Here is a 13,634-nt window from a genome sequence, read left to right on the forward strand (position 1 = left end):
AAACCATCTCACAGTCTACAATCAGTAGACATTCAGACTTGCATTCAGTTTCATGTAGGACGTTGATTCCCAGAAAATTTGATTATAATCAGATGATATAGTAGGTCTGGGCTATGACAGATACATTTTTTTTTGGCAATTATGCTTTCATAAGAATGAACAAGTGTCATAATTATGTATGGTTTACCAGTGCCCAGATTGCCTTCATGGCACTAATATGCGCATACATCGCAAAAATCCTCAAAAGTTAGTCGACGCTCTTCTAATGAGTGATTTCCATCTAGTTGCTTCATCTAATTACTTTGGGAGGAGTTGGGGTGAGTTAATTTTACCCATACCACAGGTGCTACAGTGTAATTGCTCCACTCTAAGGTGGAACTGGAAATTCAGATACATTTTTTGGTCGTTTGCGCTGCTATTTTGCTTGTGATTCCCCATGTATAGCATATGTAAATTCATAGCCCTTCATTTGAAGTGTGCCCCTGAAAAATCTCAGTTTCAAGGGGTATTTATCCCTACCCCTTGCCCCTACCCCTCTTTCACAACAGGACCTGAGATCCTCCTAACCCTAGGCAAAATGGAGGGATACGGCTAAGGGGAGAAAAGGGATTCACACTTGGAGTGATGGATAGATAGATAGTGATGCAACGTCAGTACCTGACCTCACAAAGGTCCTTATGGCTGAATGTAATCGAATCTTTACAGCAATGCTGTAATATCTAATGGAAAAACTTTCTCTGAAGATTAGCAACTGCAAAGTCCATAACCGAATTATTCAGCAATACGAAAGCAACTGCACTCCTAAAATTTCTGTCAGTAAATAGATAGCTGCCTCAACATATCTAAAATAAAGCAGAATTAGTAAATATATCTTACTAAATTTCTTGCCATGAATGTGATCCTATGGGCAGATATGGCATTAATTACAAACTAACTCTGAAGGGTAGACACCATTACTGCAGCAAATGGGGACAAACTAGAGGACAATGTTGAAATGTTGGAGAAGTGGGCTGTAACATGAAACTCATTGTAAATCTTGGTAGTTTAGGTTTTAAAAAGATCCAATGTAACATTATTGGCCAATAAGCAAGGTTTCAATGTTGTTATCTGGATTAAAAATTGGTCTTATGCTGTGTCTAGTTCATACATTTTCAGCAAGTTCACATGGGTATGATGACATTAATAGAATGGTACAGGTCAGTAAGATTGGGTGCTCATGGTTAAGGGGAATGTTATTCATTTTGAAAGACATTACTGATTGTTTATCAGTACTTTGTTCCTGCTCCTGATTTTACTACTTCTGTTCCTGAGAAATGTGGTACTTGCCTTAAAGCCCAGAGCTGAGAGAAACACATTGTGCTAATTAGTTACTCCCAGTCACTTGCTGGCTCAACACATTCCTCTCCCATACACACTCTTTCTGACACACACACACACATATACACACATATTTATATATAAAGGAGTTTGCAGGAGATCCGTTATAATCAAGCTGTGTGAGAGCCTGCATCTCATTAACAGAAATTCAAAAACTGAGCATAGTTTTTCTGAACAACATTCCATACAGAACAGGAAAGAGATGGAATCAATGCCTATTCGTCTCTCTCTCTCTCTCTTTCTTTCTCTCTCAAGCACACACAGTATTCATTTTGCATTCTGTCTGGTTAGTGGTTTACTATTTTAGTGTATTTCTGTTGAATGTGAATGCTCATAACATATGTTGGTATATATATTTTATTCTGGAACATGTGCGCTGATGCTAAATGTATGATTATCTTTTTATTTTTTTTAAGCAATGTCTCAGTAAAAATGTGTGCACTTCAGTTAGCAATTTTTAAATATGATTAGGGACAACAAGATTTTCAGATTTTTTTTTTATTTATTTATTTTTTTATATTTAAATAACTTGACCTTTCTTGGTACACTGTATTGTAAGGTATTTCATTCACTACTATTTCATTTTCATTGCTACTAAATATACCAATGTCATGTCAGTTGTTTGTATTATAATAATAATGTGGAAGCAAATTGGGAACAACAGCAACTCTGCCACAAAGTGGTAGGCCACCTAAAATAACAGAGTGGGGTCAGCAGATGTTGAGGTGTATAGTGCACAGAGGTTGTCAACATTTTTTAGACTCAATTGCTACAGATTTCCAAACTTTATGTGGCCTTCAGATTAGCTGAAGAACAGTGCATAGAGAGCTTCAGGGAATTGCTTTCCATGGCTGAGCAGCTGCACCCAAACCTTAAATCCATCCATCCATCCATTATCTGTAACCGCTTATCCAATTTAGGGTCGCGGGGGGTCCAGAGCCTACCTGGAATCATCGGGCGCAAGGCGGGAATACACCCTGGAGGGGACGCCAGTCCTTCACAGGGCAACACAGACACACACACATTCACTCACACAAACCTTAAATCACCAAGCGCAATTATAAAGTGTTGGATGCAGTGGTGTAAAGCATATGGCCACTGGACTCTAGGGCAGTGGAGATGTGTTCCCAGGAGTGACAAATAATGCTTCTCCATCTGGCAGTCCGATGGATGAGTCTGGGTTTGGCGGCCAGGAGAACGGTACTTGTCGTACTGCATTGTGCCAAGTGTAAAATTTGGTGAAGGGGGGATTATGGTGTGGGGTTGTGTTTCAGGAGTTGGGCTCGGCCCCTTGGTTCCAGTGAAAGGAACTCTTAATGCTTCATAATACCAAGAGATTTTGGACAATGTCATACTTCCAAATTTGTGGGAACATGCTTGGGAATGGCCCAACTGTTCCAACATGACTACGCACCAGTACACCGAGCAAGGTCTATGATTGGAGCTTGACTGGCCTGCACCTTAACCCTTGAACACCTTGACTGGGAGCCAGGCCTTTTCATCCAACATCAGTGTCTGACCTCACAAAATCTTTTGTAAGAATGGTCAAAAATTCCCATAAACAAAATCAAAACAAAAGAAGAGTTGAAGCTGTTATAGATGCAAAGGGTGGGCTGACATCAAATTAAACCCTATGGATTAAGAATGGGATGCCGCTTAAGCTATTAAGTTAATATGCGTGCGAAGACAGACGAGGGAATACTTTTGGCAATATAGTATATCTCTTGGTATCAGTTTAGTTTTAATCCAGGATTAGAAGTTATGTAAAAAAAAAAATACAATATTTATACAGATATGTTTTTGAAAACCATTTGTAAAATTCTGAGATTAGTGCAGCCAGTCAGCTAAGACCTCATAACAGTGAAGGAGCTGGAGGCATCAAGTACAAAAGTTTCTGTATGTGGTATTAAAATAGTATTACATAAAAAAGTACATTGACATAGTCTGAAATGAAAGAAGTCCCTGCACCAAGACCAGCAAGCAATAAATTCTGTCATACACATTTTTGGCCATACCTCCCACTCAGAGAAAGAGAGAGATGTGCACCACAGTTCTGGAGCTGCAATGATAAACAACTAAGACCACACTTGCTTTTTGATTTTCAGTGTTTGTACACAGCTTCATTTACAACTTTTTTGCTGCTTTACACATAAGGAAAGTTCACACTGTTCTCATGTTCTGTGACTTACCAGAGGCTGATTATATCTGCCCAGTGTCATTCATATGACTTCAATCTTAGACAAAGAGTTGGTTGCTGTTTGTTGTGAGGGACACACATCTGTGCAGTGTTTAGTTGCCCTTTCATTCGTATAGTTTTGTTTTAATTAAGTTTTTTCTTAAAGAGCTTTCAATTGTGGGGAAAAAGTTAAAGGACCCCTTTAGTCACTTATGTTAATTCCCTACTGTGATATTGAATCTTTCTTAGTTTAATGGTCTGTATTAACCATGAGTAACGAGATGTTGCTTCTGTAATCTCCTGTGTTCCTTCTAGACCCCAACCCCCTTCATACACAGATGAGCCCCTTATTTAGTGTTGGAAAACATGCAGTATTAACCACATGACATATTGGATCATTAACTTCTGGTTTATCAGGTTCTGTTGAATTTTTGAAATTGTAATATTACAGCTCCATCCAGGGTGTGTTCCTGCCTTGCGCCCAGTGATTCCGGGAAGGCTCCAGACTCACCACGACCTTGAACAGGATAAGTGGTTACAGACAATGAATTAATGTAATATTACAAGTATATATACCAAAAAATGAAATATCGCAGTGTCATTCTTTTACCCCAATATCATGCAGCCCTACTGAAAAAGCATGTTCAAAAAACATGATTGCAGATTCAAGTAGATTTCCAGAAGAATATTGTGAGAAGTTTTTCCAAAGCTGCAATTAGTGTTTGATTTATGTAAACAATTAGAAGATCAAGTTCTCAAATACTAATTATATGTAAACTTTTGATGATGTGACAATATTTTATAGTAAATTAGATTAGCTAGATGCCCTATATAAATTACGTGTGCTACATTTTATGTAACAATATTTATTTGTATTTGTCCCTGTCAAAAAAACCCTGAAATAGCTATTATTTTGAAATAGTTGTTTGTGCAGTTTAACTTTGTGAGGTGAAATATGTAGAAAAATCTTTTTTTTTTTTACAGTTTTAAATGCTTTAACCTAGGTATTTGGCATCTTTTGTCCTCATTTGCATCCAAATTAGCACATGGCTGTTTTATACTTGTGTTTGCTGGTTTTTGTCTGTCTTAGTTTTTAAGTTATAGCCGAAATCATACATGTTTTGGAAATATCAGAAGGTGGCTCTGCATCCCCAGACATTTGATGACGTGTGTGTGTGAGTAAATGTATGTAGGATATAGGGCTGCAACTAATGATTATTTTGATAATCGATTAATCTGTCGATTATTTATTTATTTATTTCGATTAATCGGATGAAAAGGAAGACAAGCCAGATTTGGTTTCCTGTCTGTTTCTAGCATATTCAGGACACCATCAGTGAGAACAACTGCTTGCTGTAGTGTGCAGATCGTCTTCAAAACATAGTCAGCAATGCTGGGCTGTTTTTATCTGAGGTGAGAGAGAAAGTGTAAATATGAACATACATCTTTTTAAAGTTAATAACTACTGATCTAAAATGCAGACAACAATACAGGCAAGTTGAAATGACATAAATGGATATTGGGTGATGCTGCCATGTGCTGAGAATAAAAGGGAAATTCATCTAACACATGATCAGATATCGTTAAGATATTTAAGATTTTAGAGAACTAATGTTGTAATTATATAAGGAAACACACAACCTAAAAAATTAGCGTTTACATGAAGAATTAACCCAACCGTTACATTAATTTTATATTTATCAATATTTAACACAGTGTATGTAATGTAATATACACTTGGCTGTGATACTCAAACACTAACACGCAACGCCAGTCAGAAAAGACCTTGAAAAAGGGCTTTAAATATATTATTTTCAAAAAAAGTTTGGATTTTTTTTAACTCTGAATGTAACTGCCGCCACATTTAAGGTGGAACGGAAAACTCGCTAAATACAAGAGTGATATAAATTTACTAAAAATGAGACATCTTGTTTGACTACTCTAGCAGGCTCTAGTGACACTGAGTGAGAGAAAACCTAACGTCGTTAATGTTATCTTGACTAAAACTACGGCTTGTTTTGGAACTGCTGGTCGAGCTGACACATTTAAGGTGGAAGAGAAAACTCGGGGGGAGGCTAAGGCTTGTTCGCTAAACACGAGTGTAATATCAATGTACTAAGAAAAACAAATGTTTAACTACTCTAGCAGGCTCTAGTAACATTGAGTGAGAGAAAACGTAAAATTAACTTACTATACGTCATCTCTTTCACACATAGCTCCAACAGGCTTCATTTTCAGGTGCTCATGCAGTGATGTGATGATGTGCTGCTGTGCCATGCGGGATCAGCTGTGCACATTTTGCTCCTAACGCTGTTCCTTGAAGGCGTTAATGTAAAGTGTTCCCATACTTTTGATGACTTGGGTCCTACATTTTTCTCTCTGCTTGTGCAAACATTATCCTCTGCTGTGACCGCCTCCGCCATTTTTCGAACCCTTCTTCCAGAGTTCGTCACGTGTAGCAACTGTTCCTATGTGTATAATAACTTAGACCCAACTAATCGATTATTAAATTAGTTGCAAACTATTTTAACAATCAATTTTAATCGATTAGTTGTTGCAGCCCTAGTAGGATATTATCTTTTCAGTCCCTGCACTGTACTTTCCACCTTGGCTCTCCTTGGTTTTTTCCTTTTGTATTTGTCCTCTCTTTTTCTTTCGATAGTTGCCAGATTGTGATGTTTTTAGTGATCAATGTATCTTGTTTTAAAAAACAGCTCCAGATCAGATGATAAACACACTTCTGTTTAGATTGGATGCATAACAGTTGATAAGCTTAGATAAAGATTATTTCCTAATTTAATTAGCTCAGTTTTCATCTGAAATTTGATAGTATCTGAGTCTAGTAGAGTTGTTGTTATTATGGGATGTTTTATTAATAGTTAATGTGTGAATACGAAGATAGAATGTTTACTAAATTCCCTTTTGATTTTATTATTATTATTATTTTGCCTATAACATGTTTTACTACATTGCTGGATATGTGGCCAATGCGCATTTCCAGTGTTTTTCATGTATCTATCTGTTACTGCTAATGCATAATAAAATGTACAAAGTTGGACCTCGTTTACCTGGATTAACCTTGTGACGAAAGATAGTGTTTATTTCTATAGAGTTACAAATCGCCTAAAATGTCTACAGGCTTTCCATAAACACAATTTTAAATCAATTATTGGTCAGATTGGTCGGTCTGATGTCGGTCTCTCTCTCTCTCTCTCTCTCACACACAACACACACCCCACATTCTTTTGGATCTTTCTCTTACCCTTTCAACCCTCAATATTAGCAGTGCAGTTTGTTGATGGAGCCAGTGGCAGGGCAGCTGATGAATAATGTATTTAATGAGTGAGCAGCTGATGAGTGTTCTGAGACAGTGGTTCAGTTCCAGAGGTCAGCGTGTTTGATTTGTTTTTCGGACAAGAACCCAGGGCTTCAGCACATCCTGTCTGGAGCTCCAGTGCGTTGCTGAAATATGAGAAACATGCTTATGATTATCCATGTAATCAGGTCTTCCTTGTTTCTGCCTGGCTGGGCTTCATCTAAGTCCTTCCTTTGGCAGCAGAGCAGAATTCCCAGATGGACAAATGGGCTTTTGGCTAAGTGATTTGTGGTCAGAGCGTAGGGATGGATGAAGGGTTTTTCACTGGTTCTCTCTCTCACATTACTCTTACACTTCCTTTTTTCTCCTTATTTTATCTCAGTCTTTTGGTTACTCTTTGTCTCACGCTCTCTCACGTTTGCTTGTTTATCTTGTTATCACTCATTTTTATCACAGTCACTCATTTTATTCCCTCTTTGTGCTTGGTGCTAAACAGAAATACTTATTGTTGTGTTATTTGCTCTGAGACCACCCTCTATCTGTGATTTTGTTTGAATGTTGTAATAATCCTGTAACACATGCTGGTACATTTATATCTTTAAAATTTTGTTGGTAAAGCTAACTTATTGCTTCTCTAAAAACACAAATTCTGCTAAATTTTCCAGATGTTAATACAGTTCTCCAAGGTCTTAATAAGACATCTGTGATATGCATTGGACAAAATATAGCAAGGATCAAATATTGCAGCACTCTTCTTGCCATGTCTAAGCACTCCTGCTCAGAATGATCAGTTTTAGTTCCCAGTTGAGAATTATTCTCTGTTTACTCCAAATTTAAGGTGCCCAGGACAGAGGCACGAGGAGCAGATAAAACTGTTTTGTGCCATTTTCACAGTGTTTTCTTTCTTCTCGGTTCTTGTTGTCTCCAACTTTAATCAGTACTCTTATTTCTTTGAGCTTTGTTTTTTCTTTCTTTCTTCCCCCCTCATTTAATCTTGTCTTTGCTCTCTCACAAAAATGGGTCCAGTGCTGTGAGAGACTCTGATGAGGGGGGTGAGACAATTTTGAAGTGGTTGCTGCCTATAAAAGTTGCAGCACAGAATCAGAACATCTTGTATTATCCCATGTTTTCATACCTTGGCAGATCACACAAAAGCTCACTGAGTTTTTTTTATTTCAAAGTTTGTGCATTGGTAGGAGCTCCAGATCCACATGTTACTGTGTACATTCACTAAACAAGTCCCTTCTACAAAAATCCCCTGTGAAATATTTCCTGTGGTTTTTCTAGTGCCAGATCTCATTTGGTCCAGCATGTGTTTTCATTTTTCACTTCTTTAACGTTCCTGCAAAACATCTCTACTGCCAAGAATGTGTGCTGTGATTTTGTTATTTTGTAATTGAATTTGAAGCACTCCATGTATTTCATTTGACTTGAATAGGAAATATCTTATTAATTGGGCAGTGTACAGAGCATTTTTAAGCCATGCATTTTATTACCTTTACAACATATTAGGATGTTGAACATTGGAAGAAACCAAATCGATAGCCTAGCACAATGGACTTCCAGGTATGGGTTGACAGTATGGCAAACGTACAACCAAATACTTGGAAAGTGTTGTGCTATAAGCAATATTTATCATTTATCACTTTTTAGAAGTTGTACGAGAATGCACCAGTCAAGTGGTAGTGACATGTTAAAAATCTTTAAAAGATTTATTGGTTGCAAAAGTACTTATTTATAAAGCCCCTAGAGTTGGGCAGTATAACAATAATACCATATTCAGCAGTATTTAATAATGTGGATGGTATCTCAATATGAGGGTGCTATTTATAACGTGTTTGTGGTGTGCCGAATTTCTGTTCTGTGTCAAGGCCAGAGTTTATTCATGTGCATTTATAGTTTTTCTCAGTCACTTTGGAGCATTTCTCGTATCATCATTTAAAGTTATACAACTTTATGTGCATTTCTCAAAACATGTCGTACAAACAGCACCACATCCTGGATTACCAGCAAATACCTGTAACTTGCTCAAAATCCTGTCCCAAAATGAAGTTTTTATGTCAATGAACATGTCAGTGTCATCAGAATGACAAGATCGTGTGTTGTTGATTATGAACAGGACAGTTAAAATGTTTAGCCACATTGTCAGTACATCGGTAACTCTGCAAGTTATTTCTAAATGTTTTTGATGACAGCGAAAATGCTCGGGGCTGCATTTTTACTGTGAGGTGCATATAGACGGTACAAAGATTCATTACAGTATGTGGGAGATTTACTGAAAGAGACTGGACCAGATTCACATTCCTGCTCTTTACTGTTGGTCAATGACAGACCAGAAAGTCAAGAAGAGACTGTTTAGCACAAATGATAAATAATCCAATCAGACAAATCAGTAATATCAGCATGGGAAACACCCTTTATGCAGAGATGTACATATAGGGCTGCATGGGGAATTACACTGTAGTCTTTCTAGACATCCTGATGCTCCTGCCTGTTGGGCCACAGATTTTCATGACGACTGGATCAAAATTTCGGAATGTACCGACTTATGCAATGAACTACTGCCTGGATGTTTTGGGGTGGTGTGTGTGTGGGGGGGGGGGGGGGGGTTAACTGTTCAGCAGGGGACCAATCTTATCCCAAAATGATAAAAGCAACTGATAATGTAAGAGAGAGCAGACAACTGTACAACATCATCTGCATGATTAACAAAAAAATGTGCTGTTTGTCCAAAATGAGTGAGAAACATCTTTTATGAGGTGTACATGTACTACATGATGGATAGTTTGAAGACGTCATTTTGAGAAGTTTAATTTTGATCTGAGGACTTCTCCAAAGCGACTGAGAAAAACTGTAAGAGAGCCATAGGGAGGGGGCACTGTGGGAGCTCACTGACTAGTGATGTTATACTTTGAACACAGGTGGGGAATATCCACAAGCAGCCCATCACAGTTTTTGTTTAAAGAGAAAGGAAGTAAGATGAAACCAGAAAATACTCAGAAGACATTTTACTTAACTGTATGCTCACAGGTATGAGGCTTTATCCGCTAAACGTGTGTAATTTGAACTCCGGTTGCTGGAAAATCATCTGCTGTGGTGTGCTAAACAACAACGGTCTCTTGGCTAGTTATGCTTCTAAACAAAGTAGAACCATCTTATTTTGCTTACTTTCTCTTTCATATTGTCAACATGCCTCAGTGTGCACTGTCTGAAAACCTTCTCTCAAAAGTGGCAGTTTACTGACACTGTAGACTGGTATTGTAGCAATTATGAATGCATTGTATTCCAATCATGGTTACTGACACACGCAAGCAGCTTTTATAGAGCATGACTCCATCACAGAGAATTTTACTTTTAACTATAATTTTCTGTTTGATTCAGACTCTTTTTTTTAAAACATAAACACGTTCCCTGATGCAGGTGTTTGTTTTAGAACTGCAAATTACAGAGTGATTCCATAATATTTTCCTAAGAATTGAGTGAGTACATATTTTTTTCCTCTACTTGATCTTCAATAAAAATGTTACTGACTACAACATTTATATTTCTTTTTTGTTTTATATTTTTTCTTAATGCCAAAAAGTTGGAACTTTGAAAAAATATTGTGTGGCATGTCTCTGTGATTAATTTGTTTCTACATAATTAAACTATGTAACACATCCCCCAAGGGTCGTGATTCCGTAGTTTCGCCAGGGGTTTTAGTATTGCCCTGTAGCTGTTTCAGTTATATGTGCTGATTTTAACATTCTCTCTCTTTCCCTATTTCTCTTGTAGCTGTCAGTGAAGGGAGAGTAAGTGGAGGAGAAGATTTCTTTCAGAAGGTAAAGTTTTTTTTTTCATGTTTCTTGCAGTTGAGATATATGTTGGGGTCTGAATTTTATTTAAATGTATCCAACAGTAAGTTCTGACAGAGTGATTTGATTAGACTAAAGATGTACCATGAGTGCTGATATCGTGTGTAACAGCACTGGGACTTCTGACTCTCCGCATATCACTCTGCTTTACAGGAGCAGGGCTAAATACTTAAACAGGTCAATGCACATGTTATCAATATCTGGCTTTGGTTATGAAGACCTAAACAAAGTAGCAATCTAGTGTGCAATGCAAAAGATTTAGCTGCTTACAATGGTCTAATTCCAGTCCAGGTGCAGACCAATCATTGTGGGCAGAGCCAAATAATTAATTAAAGGGGACATATTATAGCTCTTTTTAAACAAGATAGAATAGGTCTATGGGCTATACAAATATGTTCATGAAGTTCTTTGCACAAAATCACTCTCACATAAAGAGATATCACCAGCTCAGTTCTTGCCAGTTTCAGTCCCTTTGAGAATGAACCGTTTAAGGGCTCTGTCAAATAAGCTGTGGCTGGCCAAGCCCCAGCCATTTCATGTTTAGCCCCAGCCATTGAGCGTTTGCCACATGTAAAAATGACAGAAACCACGCTATCTAAAAGGCACTATCCAACCCTATATGTTCGACCCAGAGTCGGACCCAGAGCAAGAAGAGGAGCCACTTAAAGAGCTGGTCCAGACTTTCTTAACTTCTGAGCCAAAATGTGTCCCTTTTTGACAATTGCACCTGACCCTCCACCTGACTCTCCTTTTTTTGGCTTAAGAATAAACAGCCAACCATATACAGATCAAAATGCGGTGTAAAAAAACTATATTTATTAAAAAATCAATATATAAATAAATAGTTTTAACATAATTAATTCTGTGATGAGCCCTCCAGCATCCAAGTCAGCATTTGTCTGATTCTGTAACAGCTGCAGTCCCTAAGGTGGAACAGGAGAAAAAGCCACAAATGTAGCTGTTTATTCTGCAGCTTTGTGTCACTTTAAATGATGCAGTAGTTTTATCCAAGCGCCTGTAACTGCTTAACTGTTTAAGGTGTTTAACGAACACTTCAAATAAGCCTATGTTAGTGTGTGTGAATATAGCGGCAGCATTTAATGTGGAACTGATATTTCGAAGAACTCAACTTAGCACTTGGAAAAGACTACATAATTTTTTAAGATGGTATAAAATGGTAAGCAACGTTTAGACAGTACTGGTGTGTTTTGGGAAGTTTAAACGTGTACTAGACAGTATAAAAACATCAATATATGTTCACTTTTCATCTTCAAAGTTTGGTTCATGACGCTGTGAACCTGTGAGGCTTTTGAGGTCGTGGAATTGAGTGGAATAGAGGTCACCACCTCTAAATATTTTCCTGTGGCTGTGGCATAGACTATTATTATATTTATTAACAATCCAACCTCGAGAAGAACAGTCACAGGTTTCCCTCACTGCTGTTCCTGCATCTCAGTCTTGTGGATCCTTTTTATTTCCTGAAGGATGGTTTCTCTTTATCTTCTGATTATTCACAAACTCTCCCCCAACTTGAGACGAGAGGGCCTTCGTTAATTTGTGGGCCCATACGCAACGTGCGTAGTGAGCGTATTTCCCCAGTGTGACGTTACAATAAGGGAGCCATCCAAACAGCTCGTAGAAGCATATGATTCCTGACACCAACATCTTTCAACTGACTCACAGAAAACAAATGGATGGTTTTATTCACGCATGGAGTGTTTATAGGAGCAGTAGAGACCCAAGTGGAAATACAAAAGCACACAAAATGTGAGTTTTGCATAATATGTCCCCTTTAAATACAAACCGGATTCCAAAAAAGTTGGGACACTAAACAAATTGTGAATAAAAACTGAATGCAATGATGTGGAGATGGCAAATGTCAATATTTTATTAGTAATAGAAAATAGATGACAGAAGTTCTGAGAAAATGTAACATTTTAAAGGAAAAATATGTTGATTCAAAATTTCAGTGTCAACAAGTAGCAATAAGTGGCTGGAAAAAGGAAATTGAGCATATAACAAACAGCTGGAAGACCAATTAACACTAATTAGGTCAACTGAAACCAACTGTCTCTCTGAAACCAAGATGGTAAGAGGATCACCAATTCCACCATTGTTGCGTAGAAAGATAGTGCAGCAATACCAGAATGGTGTTACCCAGCGTAAAATAGCAAAGACTTTTAAGTTATCATCATCAACCGTGCATAACATCATCAAAAGATTCAGAGAATCTGGAACAATTGCTGTGCGTAAGGGTCAAGGCCGTAAAACTCTGGACGCTCGTGATCTCCGGGCCCTTAAACGTCACTGCACCTCAAACAGGAATGCCACTGTCAAGGAAATAACAGCGTGGGCTCAGGAATACTTCCAGAAAGCATTGTCAGTGAACACAATCCACCGTGCCATCCGCCGTTGACAGCTGAAACTCTACAGTGCAAAGAGGAAGCCATTTCTAAGCAAGCTCCACAAGCTCAGACATTTGCACTGGGCCAGGGGTCTTCTAAAATGGAGTGTGGCAAAATGGAAGACTGTTCTGTGGTCAGATGAGTCACGATTTGAAGTTCTTTATGGAACACTGGGACGCCATGTCATCCGGACCAGAGAGGACAAGGATAACCCAAGTTTTTATCAATGCTCCGTTCAGAAGCCTGCATCACTGATGGTATGGGGTTGCATGAGTGCTTGTGGCATGGGCAGCTTGCATGTCTGGAAAGGCACCATTAATGCAGAGAACTATGTTCAGGTTCTAGAACAACATATGCTCCCATCTAGACGTCATCTCTTTCAGGGAAGACCCTGCATTTTTTAACAAGATAATGCCAGACCACATTCTGCAGCAATCACAACATCATGGCTACATAGGAGAAGGATCCGGGTACTGAAATGGCCAGCCTGCAGTCCAGATCTTTCA

The 13,634-nt window shown here is 38.2% G+C and overlaps 1 protein-coding gene across 1 annotated transcript in view; it reads left to right on the plus strand.

Moving 5' to 3' along the window:
* The window catches only part of bicc1a (BicC family RNA binding protein 1a), a 59,306-nt gene that overhangs the window by 6,377 nt on the left and 39,295 nt on the right, over positions 1–13,634 (plus strand). Inside the window, exon 2 of the mRNA XM_066682758.1 lies at positions 10,644–10,690. Coding sequence (XP_066538855.1) covers positions 10,644–10,690 — 47 coding nt within the window. The remainder of the gene's footprint in view (positions 1–10,643; positions 10,691–13,634) is intronic.

Source organism: Hoplias malabaricus, chromosome 1 (genome assembly GCF_029633855.1).
Source record: "Hoplias malabaricus isolate fHopMal1 chromosome 1, fHopMal1.hap1, whole genome shotgun sequence".
Classification (NCBI taxonomy): Eukaryota; Metazoa; Chordata; class Actinopteri; order Characiformes; family Erythrinidae; genus Hoplias; species Hoplias malabaricus.